At 41.2% G+C, this 24,046-nt stretch overlaps 1 protein-coding gene and 1 pseudogene across 1 annotated transcript; both read left to right on the top strand.

Annotated features, from left to right (window-relative positions):
- The first annotated feature begins 618 nt into the window (after nt 1-618).
- Nucleotides 619-22,540, top strand: LOC115132853 (CCN family member 2-like). The gene is made up of 5 exons (XM_029665591.2): nt 619-787; nt 1,898-2,114; nt 3,156-3,404; nt 6,495-6,718; nt 20,907-22,540. The coding sequence occupies exons 1-5, from the start codon at nt 716-718 to the stop codon at nt 21,354-21,356; spliced, it is 1,212 nt and encodes a 403-aa protein (XP_029521451.2). The 5' UTR covers nt 619-715; the 3' UTR covers nt 21,357-22,540.
- Nucleotides 21,429-23,962, top strand: LOC115132648 (P2Y purinoceptor 1-like; annotated as a pseudogene).
- Nucleotides 23,963-24,046: the final 84 nt, after the last annotated feature.

The raw sequence follows: 24,046 nt of genomic DNA, 5'->3' as shown, positions 1-24,046 counted from the left end.
ATTTGTAGAATTGCAGGAAATTAGCTTTAAAACAACAACAAAAAATCTCTTTACGATGCAAATTGTGTAGAATTTTGCAAAATTGGCTTTGAAACTTCAAAATGTTATTTTCGCCTACAAGAAGGGTGTGAACAGTTTGGCGTCGCATGGGTTGCGAGGTGGTGGTCTGTTACTACTTCGACAAATGACAATATCAATCCGGACCTTTGCCACCTAGGAAATATGTGTGACCGGACCTACTCAAATAGTACTTGAGTACCCTTGCAGGAAACTTTACACCGCAAATAAGTTTTAGAGGCTATTTGACATCCAGTAGACATCCAGGAGGATAATGTATTTTTCTCCCTTCAACTTGTGTTAAGCTGTGTAAACTTAGCAGCACATCAATAAACTGAGAGGGAGGGAGGGAGGGAGGGAGGGAGGGAGGGAGGGAGGGGAAAAAGAAGGGGAGAAAGGGCTGGAAGTGTAAATGGATGACAGGGAGTAGGAGGAATGTGAAACATTTCTGATCTCGCTCCAGTGACTGTTTACACGGCGGTCAGCTCTGTGACATCACAGCTGAGACTTTATAAATGACAGCCATGCAAAGGAATGAGTAGTTAGCCAACAGCAAGCAGCACTGGTAGCTAGCTAGCACCACTACCAACAACTTCATCACTTAGAGGTTAGACAGACAGACACAACAGAGCAGTCCAATCAACCTACAGTCGTTTCAATGGAAATTTCAAGACAACTCAGTGACAATGTGATAGCCTTGGCATTACTGCTCTGTATGGGTGCACTGCAGGTGAGGCCACACGGTTTTTCTGCTTTTCTCGTTGTGTGTATGGGGAGGTGAACTGTACCTGTATCTTACACCTGTTTCTCAGGATGTGGACTGTCTGTGGAGATCAATGTGACTACATTCCATTGATTGTATCCATTCATTCCATGGAAAGATCTATCACAAGATTCCAAGTGGCTATGTTTGAAGATGAAACCAAATCTGTTTCGATAGAACTGATTGTTTGTTTTTATGTTTGTGTTGTTTTTATTTGTAAATTACTCTATAGCCAATTTGTAACATTTGTAACTTACTCTAGAGCCAATTTTATAAGATTTGTAACTTTCTCTATAGCCAATTTGTAATATTTGTACAATAAGCTGTTCATTGCATGATGTACCAGTATTGGACACTGCATATTCCGATTTTTTATTTTATTTTTTTATCTAGAAATGGGCAACAAAAAAATACAATTTTTGTACACTTTGATCATCATGAATAATAATGATCAATATTGATGTATTAAGGATATTGTGAATGTTTGATGTTAATTTGTATAGTTGCATAGAGAATAGTTTGAGATGACAAATTATTTTTAAAACAATGGACGAGTCCATGGGGGGATGACATTGAGGCCAGTATGTCCAAAGATTGCCTGCTGTGGGCTCCATTATCTGCCTGTAATTGAAAACAGGAGTATTTTGACTAGACAGTGTTGGACATAGTGTACTAGATAGTGTACTTTGACTAGACAGTGTTGGGCATAGTGTACTAGATAGTGTACTTTGACTAGACAGTGTTGGACATAGTAGACAAATTACTTCTACCAAATACACATTTTTTGACCAAACTTACATTTGGTCAAAAAAAGGATGTTTTATTTCAGAACTTAACTGCAGCATTGTTTTAACTGTGATGATGTTGATGACGATTATGAGGATGGCGACAATGAAAATATTGTTGATACTTGAGATGGTGATAATAATGATGAAGATGATTATGATGACGATGATGACGGAGATAATAATGACGACTATGACGACAACAACAACTGACCAACAATTGACCTCCCACTCCTCTTGCTCTAATCTCTACCTGCTCTAACCTCTAACATCTGCCCCTGTGTTACTCCAGGTGTGGTGTCAGCTATGCCCGGGACCATGCCAGTGCCCCAGCCCCGTGCCCCTGTGCCCAGCTGGAGTCCCTCTGGTCCTGGACGGCTGCCAGTGCTGCCAGGTGTGTGCCCGGCAGCAGGGTGAGGCCTGCAGTGATCTGTACTTGTGTGACAGCCAGCGAGGACTGCAGTGTGACTACAGCACTAGCTTCTCCGGCAACCCTGGAGAGTGTTCCAGTGAGTACCAATTGTTTATTGACTTTCAGTCATAAACAAACGCAACAAACGCAAATGCCACCCTTCTTAACAGTAAACAAGCAGCCTCTGCCCAAGCCAAACCCAGGCCTGAAAGATTCAGAGTCAGTTTAGACCAGGTGTGGTTTGGCTTTGCAGTCTGTGTGGGTGGGACAAACAGACAACTCTTTTCTGACACTAAACAACCAACCTCTGCCCATGACAATTAGCAAATAAATGGAGAGGGTTTGAAGCTGCACTCTGTTAGACTGTCTGTATGTAAGAGAGGGACAAACATACACTCTGTTTAGGGCATATACTCAGCCAGCTAGCCAGCTGGAAAGCGGAGGGGCTTTAGTTTGCCTGTATTTCAAAACACCTCAACCTCTATTTTCAGTGGTGGTGTTGACACACTTCCCATTGAGAATGATAGATTGCAGAGACAACACACACGGATTGCAAAACAGACTTTTCAGTCTCCCCAGGCCTGAGTTGTGTCCCAAATGACACCCTATTCCCTACATGGTGCACTACTTTTGACCAGAGCAGTGCACTTAGTAGGGAATAGGGTGCCATTTGGGCCACAGCCTGGTTTCCCATAACATCACATAACAACCCACAGGCTTGGCAGTAGACATGAGCCTCTTGAGTCCTTACCTCGCTCTTTCATAAGCTCTCTCTCTCTCTCTCTCTCTGTTTGAGGTTTTCCTTTCCTAATTGTATCTCCTTCAGACCAGAGCAAGGGCAATGTTCCAGGGTACGGGTTAGGATTAGGGTGGGGATGCCAGTCCAGGGTAAGGAGCCTAAGATAATCTCTCTGTCCTGTTCCCACATCATACTGGGGTTCAAATACTATGTGAAATCCTTTCAAATACTTTATCTGTGCTTGATTGAGCTTGCCTGGTTTGATGGAGCAATAGAATAGTCCCAAAAATACAAACTCTGCCCATCTGGACTCCAGGCAGGCTAGAACAAACGCTCAAACTATTTGATAGATTTCAAATGGAATTTGAACCCAGCTCTGTTCTGTTCATACCCGTCCAGGTCAGGAGGAGTTGGGCTGTGAGATGAATGGGGTTTCTTACCTGGATGGCCAGGTGTTCCAGCCCTCCTGTGCCACCCAGTGCCGCTGCCTGGGGGGAGGTGTGACCTGTGTGCCCCTGTGCCCTGAGGACATCCGTCTGCCCAGCCCAGACTGCCCATACCCCCAGCGGGTACAGCTGCCTGGGAAGTGTTGCAAGGAGTGGGTGTGTGAGAACACGGACAATACCATCCTTCAGGATACCATCACAGGTAACATCAAGCTTGGATAACAGTCATACACTAGTCTGGTCCAAGATCTGTTTGTGCTCTATAGTCCACTACTATGGTGGTTGTCATTGGCAATACAATACAAACAGATCTGGCACCAGGCTTGTCATCCTCTGTTCTGACGCAGGTTTCTGCTACATTTTTAAACTGGACCATATTTAAAAGTCACTGTGGATTCCAAACGTTATTTTCTGATTTTAGACAAGCTACTTGACATATATAAGGAATTGTTCACACAATTGGATACCACAATGACAGATGTTATTTTGTTGATCAAGCTGTAGGACAATATTAACATCCCACAAGTGCATCGATGACGTCGTCCCCACAATGACTGTACGTACATACCCCAACCAGAAGCCATAGATTACAGGCAACATCCACACAGAGCTAAAGGGTAGAGATGCTGCTTTCAAGGAGCGGGACTCTAACCCGGAAGCTTGTAAGAAATCCCGCTATGCCCTCTGACGAACCATCAAACAGGCAAAGCGTCAATACAGGACTAAGATAGAATCGTACTACACCAGCTCCGACGCTCGTTGGATGTGGCAGGGCTTGCAAACTATTACAGACTACAAAGGGAAGCACAGCCTTGAGCTGACCCGTGACACAAGCCTACCAGACGAGCTAAATTACTTCTATGCTCGCTTCGAGGCAAGCAACACCGAAGCATGCATGAGAGCATCAGCTGTTCTGGATGACTGTGTGATCACGCTCTCCGTAGCCAATGTTAGTAAGACCTTTAAACAGGTCAACATTCACAAGGCCAGATGGATTACCAGGATGTGTACTCCAAGCATGCGCAGACCAATTGGCAAGTGTCTTCCCTGACATTTTCAACCTGTGCCTGACTGAGTCTGTAATACCAAAATGTTTCGAGCAGACCACCATAGTCCCTGTGCCCAAGAACACTACGGTACTGTAACCTGCCTAAATGACTACCGACCTGTAGAAGTCACGTCCATAGTCATGAAGTGCTTTGAAAGGCTGGTCATGGCTCACATCAACACCATTATCCCAGAAACCCTAGACCCAGTCCAATTTGCATACCGCCCCAACAGATCCACAGATGATGCAATCTCTATTGCACTCCACACTGCCCTTTCCCACCTGGACAAAAGGAACACCTATGTGAGAATGCTATTCATTGACTACAGCTCAGGGTTCAACACGATAGTGCCCTCAAAGCTCATCACAAGGCTATGGACCCTTGGACTAAACACCTCCACCTGCAACTGAATCCTGTACTTCCTGACGGGCCGCCCCCAAGTGGTAAGGGTAGGTAACAACACATCTGCCACGCTCATCCTCAACACGGGGGCCCCTCAGGTGTGCGTGCTCAGTCCCCTCCTGTACTCCCTGTTCACTCCTGACTGCATGGCCAGGCACGACTCCAACGCCATCATTAAGTTTGACAATGACACAACAGTGATAGGGCTGATCACTGACAACGATGAGACAGCCTATAGGGAGGAGGGCAGAGACCTGGCTATGTGGTGCCAGGATAACAACCTCTCACTCAACGTGATCAAGACAAAGGAGATGATTGTGGACTACAGGAAAAGGAGGACCGAGCACGACTCCATTCTCATCAACGAGGCTGCAGTGGAGCAGGTTGAGAGCTTCAAGTTCCTTGGTGTCATCACCAACAAACTATCATGGTCCATACACACCAAGACAGTCGTGAAGAGGGCACGTCAAAGCCTATTCCCCCTCAGGAGACTGAAAAGATTTGGCATGAGTCCTCAGATCCTCAAAAAGTTCTACAGCTGCACCATCGAGAGCATCCTGACTGCTTGCATCACTGCCTGGTATGGCAACTGCTCGGCCTCCGACCACAAGGCACTTAGTGCATACGGCCCAGTACATCACCGGGGTAAGATTCCTGTCAGTGAAAGGCCCTAAAAATTTCAAAAACTCCAGACACCCCACACTCTCTGCTTCCGCATGGCAAATGGTACCGGAGCGCCAAGTCTAGGTCCAAAAGGCTTCATAACAGCTTCTACCCCCAAACCATAAGACTCCCGAACAGCTAATCAAATGGCTACCCAGACGATTTGCATTGTCCCCCCTCCCCTCTCTCTTATAATGCTGTTACTCTCTGTTTATTATCTATGCATGTCAATTTAACTCTACCTACATGTACATATTACCTCAATTACCTGGACTAACCTGTACCCCGCACATTGACTCTGTACTGGTACCCCCTGTACTCTATACAGACTTGCTACTGTTATTTTGCTGCTGCTCTTTAATCATTTTTAAAATTATCTATTTTTTTTTACTTATCTATTTTTTTCTTAAAACTGCATTGTTGGTTAAGGGCTTGTAAGTAACCATTTCGCTGTAAGATAACACCTGTTGTATTCAGCGCATGTGACAAATAACATTTGATTTGATTTGAGCTGTCACTGACATTCACTGTCTGAGGTATTTTATTGATGTTTAGCATTTAATTGGGGTGAATTTGGTCAAATGAAAAGACACAATGTCCAAATATAACCACAGCATTTCAATGGAAAAGTCTGGCCAGATGAAGATTCACATTATTGTTAAAATAGAAAGTCCTCTTACAGTGGACCATGTTTCCCATATGCATCCCATATGGCACCCTATTCCCTATGTAGTGCACTATTTTTGACCAAAACCGATATGGTTCTGGTCACAGCGGACCAAAAACACAGCTGGTTATTATGACTCACAAATTCAACCAGAGTTAGGGAGTGATCTCCGCCGATAACACTGCTTTTCTGTGATACAAAAAGACAAAAAGTTCCTGTCCAATTTGAGGCCAATTGAGTCATTTAAGAGACATTATGACATCTGAAACACACTGATACATTTTTTTTAAACCTGGGAATTCATGTCAGATTAGTTTTTTGGCTCTGATTGAGTTGTTAACAGCTGGATGTCGTGACAAGTCACTCATTCCTCATTGTCCTGTTTGTGTTCGAAGCGCACTGCTGTTATTCCCCATACTTCTTCTTTTTAAGACAGCTGAAGCAAGCAATCAAGTATTCTTGAGGAAATTCACCATTCAGTCTCATTTCTCTCCTGGCCTCCTCTCTCCAGCCTCCAGATCAGACAGGTTGTGGCCAGGCATGTCTGGTCCCCAGCCAAACCCAGCCTTTAACTGTATAGACCAGAGTACAGAGTGGAGTGTCTGCTCCCGGACTTGTGATGGCGGGGTCTCCACTCGGATTTCCAACAAGAACCCAGCCTGCCGGCTCGAGATGCAGAGCCGTCTTTGTAAGGTCTGGCCCTGTCAGGCACTCCAGCCACGCAGAAGCCCCATGGTGAGCCCATACCTGTCCATATAACCTCTCGTAACCCACTCCCCAACCGGCCTACCTCACATGTCATAGGTTATATCAACAGGGATATTAGGTTATGTCAACAGGGATATTAGGTTATGTCAACAGAGATATTAGGTATGTCAACAGGGATGTTAGGTTATTTCAACAGGGATATTAGGTTATGTCAACAGGATCATTAGATTATGTCAACAGGGATATTAGGTTACGTCAAGAGGGATATTAGATTATGGCAACAGGGATATTACGTTATGGCAACAGGGATATTAGGTTATGTCAACAGGGATGTTAGGTTATGGCAACAGGGATATTAGGTTATGTCAACAGGGATATTAGGTTATGGCAACAGGGATATTAGGTTATGGCAACAGGGATATTAGGTTATGGCAACAGGGATTTTAGGTCATGGCAACCGGGATATTAGGTCATGAAAACAGGGATATTAGGTTATGTCAACAGGGATATTAGGTTCTGTCTTATGGCAAAAGGGATATTATGTTATGTCAACAGGGATATTAGGTTATGTCAACATAGATATTAGGTTATGTCAACAGGGATGTTAGGTTATGGCAACAGGGATATTAGGTTATGTCAACAGAGATGTTAGGTTATGGCAACAGGGATTTTAGGTTATGGCAACAGGGATATTAGGTTATGGCAACAGGGATATTAGGTTATGGCAACAGGGATTTTAGGTTATGGCAACAGGGATATTAGGTTATGTCAACAGGGATAATAGGTTATGTCAACAGGATCATTAGATTATGTCTACAGGGATATTGGCTTATGTCAACAGAAACATTAGGTTATGTCAACAGGGATATTAGGTCATGTCAACAGGGATATTAGGTTATGTCAAAAGGAACATTAGATTATGTCAACAGGGATATTAGGTTACGTCAAGAGGGATATTAGATTATGGCAACAGGGATATTAGGTTATGTCAACAGGGAGATTAGGTTATGGCAACAGGGATATTAGGTTATGTCAGCAGGGATATTAGGTTCTGTCTTATGGCAAAAGGGATATTAGGTTATGTCAACAGGGATATTAGGTTATGTCAACAGGGATATTAGGTATGTCAACAGGGATGTTAGGTTATGTCAACAGGGATAATAGGTCATGTCAACAGGGATATTAGGTTATGTCAAAAGGAACATTAGATTATGTCAACAGGGATATTAGGTTACGTCAAGAGGGATATTAGGTTATGTCAACAGGGATATTAGGTCATGTCAACAGGGATGTTAGGTTATGTCAACAGGGATAATAGGTTATGGCATCAGGGTTATTAGGTTATGGCAACAGGGATATTAGGTTATGTCAACAGGGATATTAGGTTATGTCAACAGGGATATTAGGTTATGGCAACAGGGATATTAGGTTATGGCAACAGGGATATTAGGTTATGGCAACAGGGATTTTAGGTTATGGCAACAGGGATATTAGGTTATGTCAACAGGGATATTAGGTTATGTCAACAGGGATATTAGGTTATGGCAACAGGGATTTTAGGTCATGGCAACAGGGATATTAGGTCATGGCAACAGGGATATTAGGATCTGTCTTATGGCAAAAGGGATATTAGGTTATGGCAACAGGGATTTTAGGTTATGGCAACAGGGATATTAGGTTATGTCAACAGGGATATTAGGTTATGTCAACAGGGATATTAGGTTATGGCAACAGGGATATTAGGTTATGTCAACCGGGATGTTAGGTTATGGCAACAGGGATATTAGGTTTTGTCAACAGGGATATTAGATTATGGCAACAGGGATATTAGGTTATGGCAACAGGGATATTAGGTTATGTCAACAAGGATATTAGGTTATGTCAACAGGGATATTAGGTTATGTCAACAGGGATATTAGGTTATGGCAACAGGGATATTAGGTTATGGCAACAGGGATTTTAGGTTATGGCAACAGGGATTTTAGGTTATGGCAACAGGGATATTAGGTTATGTCAACAGGGATATTAGGTTATGTCAACAGGGATATTAGGTTATGGCAACAGGGATATTAGGTTATGGCAACAGGGATATTAGGTTATGGCAACAGGGATATTAGGTTATGTCAACAGGGATATTAGGTTATGGCAACAGGGATTTTAGGTCATGGCAACAGGGATATTAGGTTATGGCAACAGGGATATTAGGTTATGGCAACAGGGATATTAGGTTATGTCAACAGGGATATTAGGTTATGGCAACAGGGATATTAGGTTATGGCAACAGGGATTTTAGGTTATGGCAACAGGGATATTAGGTCATGGCAACAGGGATATTAGGTTATGTCAACAAAAGGGATATTAGGTTATGGCAACAGGGATTTTAGGTTATGGCAACAGGGATATTAGGTTATGGCAACAGGGAAAAGGGATATAGGTTATGTCAACAGGGATATTAGGTTATGGCAACAGGGATATTAGGTTATGTCAACCGGGATGTTAGGTTATGGCAACAGGGATATTAGGTTTTGTCAACAGGGATATTAGATTATGGCAACAGGGATATTAGGTTATGGCAACAGGGATATTAGGTTATGTCAACAAGGATATTAGGTTATGTCAACAGGGATATTAGGTTATGTCAACAGGGATATTAGGTTATGGCAACAGGGATATTAGGTTATGGCAACAGGGATTTTAGGTTATGGCAACAGGGATTTTAGGTTATGGCAACAGGGATATTAGGTTATGTCAACAGGGATATTAGGTTATGTCAACAGGGATATTAGGTTATGGCAACAGGGATATTAGGTTATGTCAACAGGGATATTAGGTTATGTCAACAGGGATATTAGGTTATGTCAACAGGGATATTAGATTATGGCAACAGGGATATTAGGTTATGGCAACAGGGATATTAGGTTATGTCAACAGGGATATTAGGTTATGTCAACAGGGATATTAGGTTATGTCAACAGGGATATTAGGTTATGGCAACAGGGATATTAGGTTATGGCAACAGGGATTTTAGGTTATGGCAACAGGGATATTAGGTTATGTCAACAGGGATATTAGGTTATGTCAACATTGATGTTAGGTTATGTCAACAGGCAACAGGGATTTTAGGTCATGGCAACAGGGATATTAGGTCATGGCAACAGGGATATTAGGTTCAGGGATATTAGGTTATGGCAACAGGGATTTTAGGTTATGGCAACAGGGATATTAGGTTATGTCAACAGGGATATTAGGTTATGGCAGGTTTTAGGTCATGGCAACAGGGATATTAGGTCATGGCAACAGGGATATTAGGTTCTGTCTTATGGCAACAGGGATATTAGGTTATGGCAATTTTAGGGATAGGGATTTAGGTTATGTCAACAGGGATATTAGGTTATGTCAACAGGGATTTAGGTTATGGCAACAGGGATATTAGGTTATGTCAACAGGGATATTAGGTTATGGCAACAGGGATATTAGGTTATGGCAACAGGGATATTAGGTTATGTCAACAGGGATATTAGGTTATGGCAACAGGGATATTAGGTTATGTCAACAGGGATATTAGGTTATGGCAACAGGGATATTAGGTTAGGTTATGGCAACAGGGATTTTAGGTTATGGCAACAGGGATTTTAGGTTATGGCAACAGGGATATTAGGTTATGTCAACAGGGATATTAGGTTATGTCAACAGGGATATTAGGTTATGGCAACAGGGATATTAGGTTATGGCAACAGGGATATTAGGTTATGGCAACAGGGATATTAGGTTTGTCAACAGGGATATTAGGTTATGGCAACAGGGATATTAGGTTATGGCAACAGGGATATTAGGTTATGGCAACAGGGATATTAGGTTATGTCAACAGGGATATTAGGTTATGGATATTAGGTTATGTCAACAGGGATATTAGGTCATGGCAACAGGGATATTAGGGATTATGGCAACAGGGATATTAGGTTCTGTCTTATGGCAACAGGGATATTAGGTTATGGCAACAGGGATTTTAGGTTATGGCAACAGGGATATTAGGTTATTAGTCAACAGGGATATTAGGTTATGGCAACAGGGATATTAACAGGGATTTTAGGTTATGGCAACAGGGATATTAGGTTATGTCAACAGGGATATTAGGTTATGTCAACAGGGATATTAGGTTTTGGCAACAGGGATATTAGGTTATGCAACAGGGATATTAGGTTATGGCAACAGGGATATTAGGTTATGTCAACAGGGATATTAGGTTATGGGAACAGGGATATTAGGGATATTATGTCAGTTTACAACAGGGATATTAGGTTATGTCAACAGGGATATTAGGTTATGGCAACAGGGATATTAGGTTATGGCAACAGGGATTTTAGGTTATGGCAACAGGGATATTAGGTATTAGGTTATGTCAACAGGGATATTAGGTTATGTCAACAGGGATATTAGGTTATGGCAACAGGGATATTAGGTTATGTCAACAGGGATGTTATTTTAGGTTATGGCAACAGGGATATTAGGTTATGGCAACAGGGATATTAGGTTATGTCAACAGGATATTAGGTTATGTCAACAGGTTATTAGGTTATGTCAACAGGGATATTAGGTTATGGCAACAGGGATATTAGGTTATGTCAACAGGGATTTTAGGTTATGGCAACAGGGATATTAGGTTATGTCAACAGGGATATTAGGTTATGTCAACATTGATGTTAGGTTATGGCAACAGGGATTTTAGGTCATGGCAACAGGGATATTAGGTCATGGCAACAGGGATATTAGGTTCTGTCTTATGGCAACAGGGATATTAGGTTATGGCAACAGGGATTTTAGGTTATGGCAACAGGGATATTAGGTTATGTCAACAGGGATATTAGGTTATGGCAACAGGGATATTAGGTTATGTCAACAGGATCATTAGATTATGTCTACAGGGATATTGGCTTATGTCAACAGAAACATTAGGTTATGTCAACAGGGATATTAGGTCATGTCAACAGGGATATTAGGTTATGTCAAAAGGAACATTAGATTATGTCAACAGGGATATTAGGTTACGTCAAGAGGGATATTAGATTATGGCAACAGGGATATTAGGTTATGTCAACAGGGAGATTAGGTTATGGCAACAGGGATATTAGGTTATGTCAGCAGGGATATTAGGTTCTGTCTTATGGCAAAAGGGATATTAGGTTATGTCAACAGGGATATTAGGTTATGTCAACAGGGATATTAGGTATGTCAACAGGGATGTTAGGTTATGTCAACAGGGATAATAGGTTATGTCAACAGGATCATTAGATTATGTCTACAGGGATATTGGCTTATGTCAACAGAAACATTAGGTTATGTCAACAGGGATATTAGGTCATGTCAACAGGGATATTAGGTTATGTCAAAAGGAACATTAGATTATGTCAACAGGGATATTAGGTTACGTCAAGAGGGATATTAGGTTATGTCAACAGGGATATTAGGTCATGTCAACAGGGATGTTAGGTTATGTCAACAGGGATAATAGGTTATGGCATCAGGGTTATTAGGTTATGGCAACAGGGATATTAGGTTATGTCAACAGGGATATTAGGTTATGTCAACAGGGATATTAGGTTATGGCAACAGGGATATTAGGTTATGGCAACAGGGATATTAGGTTATGTCAACAGGGATATTAGGTTATGTCAACAGGGATATTAGGTTATGGCAACAGGGATTTTAGGTCATGGCAACAGGGATATTAGGTCATGGCAACAGGGATATTAGGTTCTGTTTATGGCAAAAGGGATATTAGGTTATGGCAACAGGGATTTTAGGTTATGGCAACAGGGATATTAGGTTATGTCAACAGGGATATTAGGTTATGTCAACAGGGATATTAGGTTATGGCAACAGGGATATTAGGTTATGTCAACCGGGATGTTAGGTTATGGCAACAGGGATATTAGGTTTTGTCAACAGGGATATTAGATTATGGCAACAGGGATATTAGGTTATGGCAACAGGGATATTAGGTTATGTCAACAAGGATATTAGGTTATGTCAACAGGGATATTAGGTTATGTCAACAGGGATATTAGGTTATGGCAACAGGGATATTAGGTTATGGCAACAGGGATTTTAGGTTATGGCAACAGGGATTTTAGGTTATGGCAACAGGGATATTAGGTTATGTCAACAGGGATATTAGGTTATGTCAACAGGGATATTAGGTTATGGCAACAGGGATATTAGGTTATGTCAACCGGGATGTTAGGTTATGGCAACAGGGATATTAGGTTTTGTAAACAGGGATATTAGATTATGGCAACAGGGATATTAGGTTATGGCAACAGGGATATTAGGTTATGTCAACAAGGATATTAGGTTATGTCAACAGGTATATTAGGTTATGTCAACAGGGATATTAGGTTATGGCAACAGGGATATTAGGTTATGGCAACAGGGATTTTAGGTTATGGCAACAGGGATATTAGGTTATGTCAACAGGGATATTAGGTTATGTCAACATTGATGTTAGGTTATGGCAACAGGGATTTTAGGTCATGGCAACAGGGATATTAGGTCATGGCAACAGGGATATTAGGTTCTGTCTTATGGCAACAGGGATATTAGGTTATGGCAACAGGGATTTTAGGTTATGGCAACAGGGATATTAGGTTATGGCAACAGGGATATTAGGTTATGGCAACAGGGATTTTAGGTCATGGCAACAGGGATATTAGGTCATGGCAACAGGGATATTAGGTTCTGTCTTATGGCAAAAGGGATATTAGGTTATGGCAACAGGGATTTTAGGTTATGGCAACAGGGATATTAGGTTATGTCAACAGGGATATTAGGTTATGTCAACAGGGATATTAGGTTATGGCAACAGGGATATTAGGTTATGTCAACCGGGATGTTAGGTTATGGCAACAGGGATATTAGGTTTTGTCAACAGGGATATTAGATTATGGCAACAGGGATATTAGGTTATGGCAACAGGGATATTAGGTTATGGCAACAGGGATATTAGGTTATGTCAACAAGGATATTAGGTTATGTCAACAGGGATATTTAGGTTATGGCAACAGGGATATTAGGTTATGGCAACAGGGATATTAGGTTATGGCAACAGGGATTTTAGGTTATGGCAACAGGGATTTTAGGTTATGGCAACAGGGATATTAGGTTATGTCAACAGGGATATTAGGTTATGTCAACAGGGATATTAGGTTATGGCAACAGGGATATTAGGTTATGTCAACCGGGATGTTAGGTTAACAACAGGGATATTAGGTTATGGCAACAGGGATATTAGGTTATGTCAACAGGGGTTATATATTAGGTTATGTCAACAGGGATATTAGGTTATGTCAACAGGGATATTAGGTTATGGCAACAGGGATATTAGGTTATGGCAACAGGGATTTTAGGTTATGGCAACAGGGATATTAGGTTATGTCAACAGGGATATTAGGTTATGTCAACATTGATGTTAGGTTATGGCAACAGGGATTTTAGGTCATGGCAACAGGGATATTAGGTCATGGCAACAGGGATATTAGGTTCTGTCTTATGGCAACAGGGATATTAGGTTATGGCAACAGGGATTTTAGGTTATGGCAACAGGGATATTAGGTTATGGCAACAGGGATATTAGGTTATGGCAACAGGGATTTTAGGTCATGGCAACAGGGATATTAGGTCATGGCAACAGGGATATTAGGTTCTGTCTTATGGCAAAAGGGATATTAGGTTATGGCAACAGGGATTTTAGGTTATGGCAACAGGGATATTAGGTTATGTCAACAGGGATATTAGGTTATGTCAACAGGGATATTAGGTTATGGCAACAGGGATATTAGGTTATGTCAACAGGGATATTAGGTTATGGCAACAGGGATATTAGGTTATGGCAACAGGGATATTAGGTTATGGCAACAGGGATATTAGGTTATGTCAACAGGGATATTAGGTTATGTCAACAGGGATATTAGGTTATGGCAACAGGGATTTTTATGGCAGGTTATGGCAACAGGGATATTAGGTTATGGCAACAGGGATATTAGGTTATGTCAACAGGGATATTAGGTTATGTCAACAGGGATTTTAGGTTATGGCAACAGGGATATTAGGTTATGTCAACAGGGATTTAGGTTATGGCAACAGGGATATTAGGTTATGGCAACAGGGATATTAGGTTATGGCAACAGGGATATTAGGTTATGGCAACAGGGATATTAGGTTATGTCAACAGGGATATTAGGTTATGTCAACAGGGATATTAGGTTATGGCAACAGGGATATTAGGTTATGGCAACAGGGATATTAGGTTATGGCAACAGGGATATTAGGTTATGGCAACAGGGATATTAGGTTATGTCAACAGGGATATTAGGTTATGTCAACAGGGATGTTAGGTTATGGCAACAGGGATATTAGGTTATGGCAACAGGGATATTAGGTTATGGCAACAGGGATATTAGGTTATGTCAACAGGGATATTAGGTTATGGCAACAGGGATTTAGGTTATGGCAACAGGGATATTAGGTTATGGCAACAGGGATATTAGGTTATGGCAACAGGGATTTTAGGTTATGGCAACAGGGATATTAGGTTATGGCAACAGGGATATTAGGTTAGGTCTTGTGGCAACATTGATATTAGGTTATGGCAACAGGGATTTTAGGTTATGGCAACAGGGATATTAGGTTATGGCAACAGGGATATTAGGTTATGTCAACAGGGATATTATTATGGCAACAGGGATATTAGGTTATGGCAACAGGGATTTTAGGTTATGGCAACAGGGATATTAGGTTATGGCAACAGGGATATTAGGTTATGGCAACAGGGATATTAGGTTATGTCAACAAGGATATTAGGTTATGTCAACAGGGATATTAGGTTATGTCAACAGGGATATTAGGTTATGGCAAAAGGGATATTAGGTTATGGCAACAGGGATTTTAGGTTATGGCAACAGGGATATTAGGTTATGTCAACAGGGATATTAGGTTATGTCAACAGGGATATTAGGTTATGGCAACAGGGATTTTAGGTCATGGCAACAGGGATATTAGGTCATGGCAACAGGGATATTAGGTTCTGTCTTATGGCAACAGGGATATTAGGTTATGGCAACAGGGATTTTAGGTTATGGCAACAGGGATATTAGGTTATGTCAACAGGGATATTAGGTTATGGCAACAGGGATTTTAGGTCATGGCAACAGGGATATTAGGTCATGGCAACAGGGATATTAGGTTATGTCTTATGGCAAAAGGGATATTAGGTTATGGCAACAGGGATTTTAGGTTATGGCAACAGGGATATTAGGTTATGTCAACAGGGATATTAGGTTATGTCAACAGGGATATTAGGTTATGGCAACAGGGATATTAGGTTATGTCAACCGGGATGTTAGGTTATGGCAACAGGGATATTAGGTTTTGTCAACAGGGATATTAGATTATGGCAACAGGGATATTAGGTTATGGCAACAGGGATATTAGGTTATGTCAACAAGGATATTAGGTTATGTCAACAGGGATATTAGGTTATGTCAACAGGGATATTAGGTTATGGCAACAGGGATATTAGGTTATGGCAACAGGGATTTTAGGTTATGGCAACAGGGATATTAGGTTATGTCAACAGGGATATTAGGTTATGTCAACATTGATGTTAGGTTATGGCAACAGGGATTTTAGGTCATGGCAACAGGGATATTAGGTCATGGCAACAGGGATATTAGGTTCTGTCTTATGGCAAAAGGGATATTAGGTTATGGCAACAGGGATTTTAGGTTATGGCAACAGGGATATTAGGTTATGTCAACAGGGATATTAGGTTATGGCAACAGGGATTTTAGGTTATGGCAACAGGGATATTAGGTTATGTCAACAGGGATATTAGGTTATGTCAAAAGGGATATTAGGTTATGGCTACAGGGATTTTAGGTCATGGCAACAGGGATATTAGGTTCTGTCTTATGGCAAAAGGGATATTAGGTTATGGCAACAGGGATTTTAGGTTATGGCAACAGGGATATTAGGTTATGTCAACAGGGATATTAGGTTATGTCAACAGGGATGTTAGGTTATGGCAACAGGGATATTAGGTTATGTCAACAGGGATATTAGGTTATGGCAACAGGGATTTTAGGTTATGGCAACAGGGATATTAGGTTATGTCAACAGGGATATTAGGTTATGTCAAAAGGGATATTAGGTTATGGCTACAGGGATTTTAGGTCATGGCAACAGGGATATTAGGTTCTGTCTTATGGCAAAAGGGATATTAGGTTATGGCAACAGGGATTTTAGGTTATGGCAACAGGGATATTAGGTTATGTCAACAGGGATATTAGGTTATGTCAACAGGGATATTAGGTTATGGCAACAGGGATATTAGGTTATGTCAACAGGGATATTAGGTTATGGCAACAGGGATTTTAGGTCATGGCAACAGGGATATTAGGTTATGTCAGCAGGGATATTAGGTTCTGTCTTATGGCAAAAGGGATATTAGGTTATGTCAACAGGGATATTAGGTTATGTCAAAAGGAACATTAGATTATGTCAACAGGGATATTAGGTTACGTCAAGAGGGATATTAGATTATGGCAACAGGGATATTAGGTTATGGCAACAGGGATATTAGGTTATGGCAACAGGGATATTAGGTTATGTCAACAGGGATATTAGGTTATGTCAAAAGGAACATTAGATTATGTCAACAGGGATATTAGGTTATGTCAAGAGGGATATTAGATTATGGCAACAGGGATATTAGGTTATGGCAACAGGGATATTAGGTTATGTCAACAAGGATATTAGGTTATGTCAACAGGGATATTAGGTTATGTCAACAGGGATATTAGGTTATGGCAACAGGGATTTTAGGTCATGGCAACAGGGATATTAGGTTCTGTCTTATGGCAAAAGAGATATTAGGTTATGGCAACAGGGATTTTAGGTTATGGCAACAGGGATATTAGGTTATGTCAACAGGGATATTAGGTTATGTCAACAGGGATATTAGGTTATGGCAACAGGGATATTAGGTTATGTCAACAGGGATGTTAGGTTATGGCAACAGGGATATTAGGTTATGTCAACAGGGATATTAGGTTATGGCAACAGGGATTTTAGGTTATGGCAACAGGGATTTTAGGTTATGTCAAAAGGGATATTAGGTTATGGCTACAGGGATTTTAGGTCATGGCAACAGGGATATTAGGTCATGGCAACAGGGATATTAGGTTCTGTCTTATGGCAAAAGGGATATTAGGTTATGGCAACAGGGATTTTAGGTTATGGCAACAGGGATATTAGGTTATGTCAACAGGGATATTAGGTTATGTCAACAGGGATATTAGGTCATGGCAACAGGGATATTAGGTTATGTCAACAGGGATATTAGGTTATGTCAACAGGGATATTAGGTTATGTCAAAAGGAACATTAGATTATGTCAACAGGGATATTAGGTTACGTCAAGAGGGATATTAGATTATGGCAACAGGGATATTAGGTTATGGCAACAGGGATATTAGGTTATGTCAACAAGGATATTAGGTTATGTCAACAGGGATATTAGGTTATGTCAACAGGGATATTAGGTTATGGCAACAGGGATTTTAGGTCATGGCAACAGGGATATTAGGTTATGGCAAAAGGGATATTAGGTTATGGCAAACAGGGATATTAGGTTATGGCAACAGGGATATTAGGTTATGTCAACAGGGATATTAGGTTATGTCAACAGGGATATTAGGTTATGGCAACAGGGATTATTAGGTTATGGCAACAGGGATATTAGGTTATGGCAACAGGGATATTAGGTTATGTCAACAGGGATATTAGGTTATGGCAACAGGGATATTAGGTTATGTCAACAGGGATATTAGGTTAATGTCAACAGGGATATTAGGTTATGTCAACAGGGATATTAGGTTATGGCAACAGGGATTTAGGTTATGGCAACAGGGATATTAGGTTATGGCAACAGGGATATTAGGTTATGGCAACAGGGATATTAGGTTATGTCAACAGGGATTTAGGTTATGGCAACAGGGATATTAGGTTATGTCAACAGGGATATTAGGTTATGTCAACAGGGATATTAGGTTATGGCAACAGGATATTAGGTCATGGCAACAGGGATATTAGGTTATGTCAACAGGGATATTAGGTTATGGCACCAGGGATTTTAGTCTTATGGCAACAGGGATATTAGGTTATGGCAACAGGGATTTTAGGTTATGGCAACAGGGATATTAGGTTATGGCAACAGGGATATTAGGTTATGGCAACAGGGATATTAGGTTATGGCAACAGGGATATTAGGTTATGGCAACAGGGATATTAGGTTATGTCAACATATTAGATATTAGGTTATGTCAACAGGGATATTAGGTTATGGCAACAGGGATATTAGGTTATGTCAACAGGGATATTAGGTTATGTCAAAAGGAACATTAGATTATGTCAACAGGGATATTAGGTTATGTCAACAGGGATATTAGATTATGGCAACAGGGATATTAGGTTATGGCAACAGGGATATTAGGTTACGTCAAGAGGGATATTAGATTATGGCAACAGGGATATTAGGTTATGGCAACAGGGATATTAGGTTATGTCAACAAGGATATTAGGTTATGTCAACAGGGATATTAGGTTATGGCAACAGGGATATTAGGTTATGGCAACAGGGATTTTAGGTTATGTCAACAGGGATATTAGGTTATGTCAACAGGGATATTAGGTTATGTCAACAGGGATATTAGGTTATGGCAACAGGGATATTAGGTTCTGTCTTATGGCAAAAGGGATATTAGGTTATGACAACAGGGATTTTAGGTTATGGCAACAGGGATATTAGGTTATGTCAACAGGGATATTAGGTTATGTCAACAGGGATGTTAGGTTATGTCAACAGGGATATTAGGTTATGGCAACAGGGATATTAGGTTATGTCAACCGGGATGTTAGGTTATGTCAACCGGGATGTTAGGTTATGGCAACAGGGATATTAGGTTCTGTCTTATGGCAAAAGGGATATTAGGTTATGGCAACAGGGATTTTAGGTTATGGCAACAGGGATATTAGGTTATGTCAACAGGGATATTAGGTTAATTCAACAGGGATATTAGGTTATGGCAACAGGGATATTAGGTTATGTCAATCGGGATGTTAGGTTATGGCAACAGGGATATTAGGTTATGTCAACAGGGATATTAGGTTATGGCAACAGTGATTTTAGGTTATGGCAACAGGGATATTAGGTTATGTCAACAGGGATATTAGGTTATGGCAACAGGGATATTAGGTTATGTCAACAGGATTATTAGATTATGTCAACAGGGATATTAGGTTACGTCAAGAGGGATATTAGATTATGGCAACAGGGATATTAGGTTATGGCAACAGGGATATTAGGTTATGTCAACAAGGATATTAGGTTATGTCAACAGGGATATTAGGTTATGTCAACAGGGATATTAGGTTATGGCAACAGGGATATTAGGTTATGGCAACAGGGATTTTAGGTTATGGCAACAGGGATATTAGGTTATGTCAACAGGGATATTAGGTTATGTCAACAGGGATGTTAGGTTATGGCAACAGGGATTTTAGGTCATGGCAACAGGGATATTAGGTCATGGCAACGGGGATATTAGGTTCTGTCTTATGGCAAAAGGGATATTAGGTTATGGCAACAGGGATTTTAGGTTATGGCAACAGGGATATTAGGTTATGTCAACAGGGATATTAGGTTATGGCAACAGGGATATTAGGTTATGTCAACAGGGATATTAAGTCATGGCAACAGGGATATTAGCTTATGTCAACAGGGATATAAGGTTATGTCAATCGGGGTATTAGGTTATGTCAACAGAGATATTAGATAAGATCAACAGGACCCATGCCATGCATATGTCTCATATATGTGCTAAAATGTGTGCTCCTGTCACCTCGACTCTAATGTAAAGTGTGCAGTCCTTTATTAAATGGCCATACCATACTGTATGGTCTGGAGTATTCTTGTGTTGGAAACGCATGTGCTATGTGTACAACATTGTACAAAAAATCATGTATTATGGTGTTATATTTTTTCTTCAGTAATTGCATTTGAGTTCATTCCTAATTTAATAAAACATACATGAACCTATATTCTCAGCAGCCATGAGCTCATCTAGTAGGCTAACATTGGTGATCTGTCTGTGTTTTCTCAGTCGGGCCGGCGCTGCGAGCCGAGCTACAGGTCAGTGGTGCCAGTGAGACTGGTGCACCAGGGCTGCTACAGCACACGAGTCTACCGGCCCCGGTATTGTGGCCAGTGTACAGATGCCCGCTGCTGCTCCCCGTACCGGACCAGCACGGCCACCGTGGCATTCCGGTGCCCCACAGGCAGGCTCCTACACCGGGCAGTCATGATGATCCAGTCCTGTGTCTGTCACTACAACTGCCCCTACTCAGCTTCAGGCCCCTATGCAGCTGTACCCTACTCAGCTTCAGGCCCCTATGCAGCTGTACCATACTCAGCTTCAGGCCCCTATGCAGCTGTACCCTACTCAGCTTCAGGACCCTATGCAGCTGTACCCTACTCAGCTTCAGGACCCTATGCAGCTGTACCCTACACAGGCCCTTCACGCTCATACAGGAGCCCTGCCATTTGGGGCTAGACTTGCATTTCGATTCAACCCTCTAGTCCCCCTTGAGAACCTAGGGCGTCCACCGTGGCTCTCCACCTCAATATGTTCCGCATAGGGCTTTTTCCCAGGAGATCTCCACTTTACTACTTACTGTAAGTTATTGTAGAGATCTAGAGCCCTATCCTACCCCCCTTCATGCACTGACACTCCCATACTGAGACATGGGAGCATTCTGTGTCCCAATGTCCATACTGGTACACTACTTGCCAAATAGATAGATAAGTGGTATACAAGTATGGATATTGGAACAGAGCCTCTCTCTATCACGACTGGATCCAGCAGGTGTAATCTATACCTCTTAGGATAGATAGAGGAAGTGAAATGGTCTTCTGGGTAATAAACTGGGACTGAGTTGGGGGATAAAGCCCTGACATGACTGGACAAGGTCAGTCTGCACTAAGACCTCTACTCTCTTCCATTTTATCACCTGTCATAGGGTGACCTCATGAGGAGTAGAATATGTCAATAAACCCTAATTAGCTAGGCTCGTCCCAGGTCTGTTTGTGTTTTTCTCTACTACATGGTCATTGTCAAGCCAAACATTTAGCATGACGTCTCCATAAGGAGTTGGCAAGTGAGCAGAAACAGACTGATAGAGCTACTGTTTAGCATATGGAAGTGAACTACTGTAACACAACACGTCTTGTTTACTGATTGACCAACTGTAGTATCATATGACTAGACTAGACGACACCTGACCAGAGACATTTGTTGCCTTTCTTGACTCATCTTAAGTCTTAGTGTTTCTCCTGGACTCGTGACCTGACTTAGTTGACTGAATAAGTGTTATTACTTACATTTTCGTGAATTTATTTTACAGAATGACACCAACTTTTGGGTTGATAGACACTGTATCTTGACATGCAAATTCCATCTGTTGTATCAGTTTGTTTGTTTATAAATGTGTCTATTTTGTGATGAAATTGTACTTTTATTTTCTAAGTTGCTGTAAATATAAACCATTCTTATGCTTTTTGAAACGTACAACTGTATCGCTGATTCTATGCATTGTCCAAAATGTTTTCCATTCACAGTGCCTTTTGTGTAAAGCTTGAGCTCATTTGTACATTGCATATTATTCAATAATTATTTGCTATATTGAGATGTTGTTGTAATTTCTTCTGTAACTTTCCCATAAATGTCCTTATGATTGATTAGTGATTTGTGTGCTGATATTTCAACATACACACTGTAAGAGTCCCAATATCAGAATGCCATGTACATTCATTGACATCTAGTGGCTTCTATTGGACTCACAGTATCAGTGCAAATAGTTGTGTGATGAATAGGAAACTGACCGGATCTAAATTGATGTCATTTATTTTTATATAAAATGACTGAATGTTGACCTTGATCAAAAAGTTATGTTCTAGGCTTTCCTCAAAAAGCATCTTGTTTCAAACCACTGTTACAAAACTGAATGAAATAAGGGGTCACTGTGTGTGTGTGTGTGTGTGTGTGTGTGTGTGTGTGTGTGTGTGTGTGTGTGTGTGTGTGTGTGTGTGTGTGTGTGTGTGTGTGTGTGTGTGTGTGTGTGTGGTGTGTCTAGACATGGAAATGAGTCCCTACTGATAATTTCAGAATTGATCTGTATAGAGAGTCAGTGATACAGCTTGTCATAGAGCAAATAGCACTTTCACACAAAACATTGTGAGAGAACACCTACCTCCACCTTTTGCAATCTCAATGTGGAGCTCTGAGAATAACTGAGAAGTATTGGTTTCCTTACATGTATTAGCGTATACAGGTACCTGAGCATTGTCCACCTCTCTGAGAGTGATGGGCAGGATAACTGAGGGTCTCTGTAGTTATTTATCACTGCTGTAGTTTGGGTTTTCGTCTGCATTCAGATGGGGTGGCAGGGTTGCCTAGAGGTTAGAGCATTGGACTAGTTGCAAGTTCAAATCCCCGAGCTGACAAGGTACAAATCTGTCGTTCTGCCCCTGAGCAGGCAGTTAACCCACTGTTCCTAGGCTGTCATTGAAAATAAGAATTTGTTCTTAACTGACTTGCCTAGTTAAATAAAAGTTAAATGAATTCAGAGTCTTCCTGATGTGTACTTTGACAGAACAGTACCCAACTCTTCTTCAGGGACAGAAACATGCTTTGACACCACCTCTGACTGCTTTACCAATGATTACCTGAACTACAGTATTGTATGGACAGTATGTGGATTCTGCATCCCTCTGCTCATCATATTGGGTTGCTATGAACACGTGGCTGTGGTTCTCTCCACCAAAACCAATATCAACCAAGTGATGAAGCAGAGATGCCTAAAACTGGTGTTCCTTGTGACTTTTCTCTTCTCTGTTTGTTACACACCGTATCATATATTCAGGAATCTAAACCTGAAAACTAGGATTTTGAAAAGAGAATTGTGTGTCAGAATTGGTTCACAGACATCTACATTGCTCACCAAGTCAGCCGAGCCCTTGCATGTCTAAACAGTGCCATCAACCCATTGGTCTATCTCTACAGTAATGATGATCTTCTCATGCAGATCACCAGGCTTTGGGAATGAGCAGTCTGTCCCTCAGATATTCAAGCATCGCATCCAAGCTTCAGCACCAATATGAGTTCAGCACAGCATTCTCATTGTAAAAGCAGACAGAGGAGCTTTGTCTGCGTGCTCTCCTTTCTCCTCCACTCTTATCTATTTC

This window comes from Oncorhynchus nerka, linkage group LG7, assembly GCF_034236695.1.
Source record: "Oncorhynchus nerka isolate Pitt River linkage group LG7, Oner_Uvic_2.0, whole genome shotgun sequence".
Classification (NCBI taxonomy): domain Eukaryota; kingdom Metazoa; phylum Chordata; class Actinopteri; order Salmoniformes; family Salmonidae; genus Oncorhynchus; species Oncorhynchus nerka.
The sequence above is the reverse complement of the archived record's forward strand: the minus strand, read 5'-3'. Positions and strand labels throughout refer to the sequence as shown.